This window comes from Otolemur garnettii, unplaced genomic scaffold (assembly GCF_000181295.1).
Source record: "Otolemur garnettii isolate 467f Iridium unplaced genomic scaffold, OtoGar3 scaffold00214, whole genome shotgun sequence".
NCBI lineage: Eukaryota > Metazoa > Chordata > Mammalia > Primates > Galagidae > Otolemur > Otolemur garnettii.
In genome coordinates, this window is record NW_003852609.1 from 76,534 (window position 1) to 79,185 (window position 2,652).

At 35.4% G+C, this 2,652-nt stretch overlaps 1 protein-coding gene across 1 annotated transcript in view; it reads right to left on the reverse strand.

Moving 5' to 3' along the window:
• Positions 1-2,652, reverse strand: part of ARAP2 (ArfGAP with RhoGAP domain, ankyrin repeat and PH domain 2) — a gene marked incomplete at its 3' end in the record, with an annotated part of 118,650 nt that overhangs the window by 72,809 nt on the left and 43,189 nt on the right. The window contains 1 exon segment of the mRNA XM_023507995.1: positions 2,435-2,504. Coding sequence (XP_023363763.1) covers positions 2,435-2,504 — 70 coding nt within the window.

Sequence of the window (2,652 nt, forward strand, 5' to 3'; positions counted from 1 at the left end):
GTAGCATCTCCAGCCACTCTTAGATGTATCTTTGTCAGAAGGATCACAACAGAAATTGTACTTATTTTTAGGAAACATCCACCCTGGTGATTTTATATTTTGCCCAATGAAGCCAATCATATGAATAGTAAATAGATGAAATGATAAGGAAATACTTTTAAAAGATAAGCTAAATTATTTGTAATAACTCATTTTAATGTAAACTTTTAATCTCAATTTCATACTAAGCTTGAATCATCTTTATTGCATCAATATCTAAAAATGTAATAAGCTCTCTTCTCTTTGCTGCAGGTGAGAAAATCTTTAAGAGGACATCTGGAGAGAAAGAGAAAAATAAAGTCCAGTTTACTAGAAATTCTCTCTCAAATGGGAAGAATGGTTCTACCACCAAAAGAGAGACTCACATGGAAGCCAGTCTCACGACTGCATAATTTTCTTCTTCAACTCAATCAAACCGGAAAAGTGGGGAAAAAAACAGCAGTCAGATTCCATAAGATGTGCAAACTATCTTCTACTTTCCCCAGGCATAGAAATTATCTCAACATTCAAATGCACAAGCAGACTAAACATAGCTAAAGCAGAAAACAAGGTTTTAAAAAAGTACTCATCCCATCATCTTACAAACCGCAAAGAGGTGTGTTCAAACTCACCTAATGCTTAATTTAGTTCACTGGAAAGTGAAACCACACAACAAATCCTTCTCTTAAACCATCTATTAGTCTTGGCAATAAAGCATTTGGTATGTGCTATGTTGTAATATGCACTACTTTCTGTTTAAAACCTAAATGCCTATCAACCCTGGAATGAATTCATTAAACTGTGGTATTAGTATACCATGGAATCCTATTCAGTCATAAAAAGACGGAGACTTCACATCTTTTGTATTAACCTGGATGGAGCTGAAACACATTCTTCTTAGTAAGGCATCACAAGAATGGAGAAGCAAGAATCCAATGTACTCAATACTAACATAAAGCCAGCAGACGATCTAATGCATACTCACATAAGAGAAAAACTCAATCCATTCAAGGTGGGGAGCAGGGGGAATGAGGGAGGGAGGAGAGGACAGGCAGGAGGGGGATGGGTGTGCTTCCATTTCAAGAGCATAATGTAAGAGTATAGGGCACACCTCCTGGTGTGGGACAAAACCATACTGGGGTCTCTACCCAACAAATACAAACACCATAATCTAATTGTGCCCTCACATTAATGTGAAATTAAAAATAAATAAAGAATAAAAGCACATATTCTTCTGTCCTGTAGCAATGGAGAAGTGACATATAAGAAAGAGGAAATCTAAATCTCTATTCAAACCACAGATACAACAAAAATATCCATGATATCTGTGGAAATCTCTAAATATGGAGAAACTAATGTTAGATTATGAGCTATAAATTATAAGAGAATAGGATTAAGCCTTTATGTATATAACAAAAAAGCATAGTTACAACAAAAAAAATCATCTGATTTTAGTTATCTAAACATATGGTAGTATATTTGTTAATTCCAAGTTTTTATTAAGAAAATATTCAAAGTTAAAAAAGCATGACAATGAGCACTCATATTTTCCATCTAGATTTCACAATTCATATCTTCAGAATTTGTTTTATCTAATTATGCACATATGCAAATAAATACGTGTTTACAAATATAAATATAGAAAGATAGGCAACATCTGAAAGCCATCTGCAGCTATAATGACACAGAATGTCTACATTTTTCAACCTTCATCAGGTAAGAATAAAGACATGCTTATACCTAACAGGAACGGTATGATCAAAACTCCACCTCACGTCTTTAAGACTCAACTGCTTAAAGAATACATTGTAACCATCTTTCCGTAACAGTTAAGATTTTCAATGAACTCTAGTTCCTTTTCAACTTTGTCTTCCCTAAGTCTTTTTCACCCTGATCCAACGGGAGAAAACTACTCAGTTATACCATATGTGGTCCACACTCCCCATCTGGGCTTCTACCGTTCTCTCTGCTAACGGGCCCTCGTTTCTCCTAGTTTGTACATATAGAAGCAATCCCCTTCTTCCAGTTGTATATAGCAAATGAAATCTCACATCAATGTCTCCCTCCCAATCCCAGATGAAGCAACATCTCCCTGCCTCTCTCCTAGTGCCATCTGTACCCACCCCTGCGTGCTCTCAAGGGTAAGGGCAATTGCTTCTTCAGCTTCATACTGCTCTTAGGAGTTCCCAAGGTTTATAGAAAATACACTACAAATAACCATTAGATAGCAAATTTTACATGTCAAGGAAAAGTTAAAATTATGAAAAGAGTAAACAAGAATGATTTTTACCCTATTTAAATTCCTTTCATGTTTATAACCCACCCCCAGTTCTTGAAAGACAAATCGCATGCTTACTTTACTGAAGTGCTCTTAGTATTCATAAAGCAATCTTTGAAAACTATAAAGTGTATTTACCTTCTCATTATTGTAGTAAGAAAGGCTAAGTCCGTCAAATTTCACCCATCTCTTCTGAAACATGCGTTTTCTGCAAAACACGTAAAATAGTTATTTTAGATTCAACTACCATGAACTTGGATTTTAAATGCACTTATAATGTTACCATGTAAATATATTCCCATTTGCTGTTAAACAGTGCAGACCAAAGCAGGCTATGATGCTGTGCAGTACTGGCC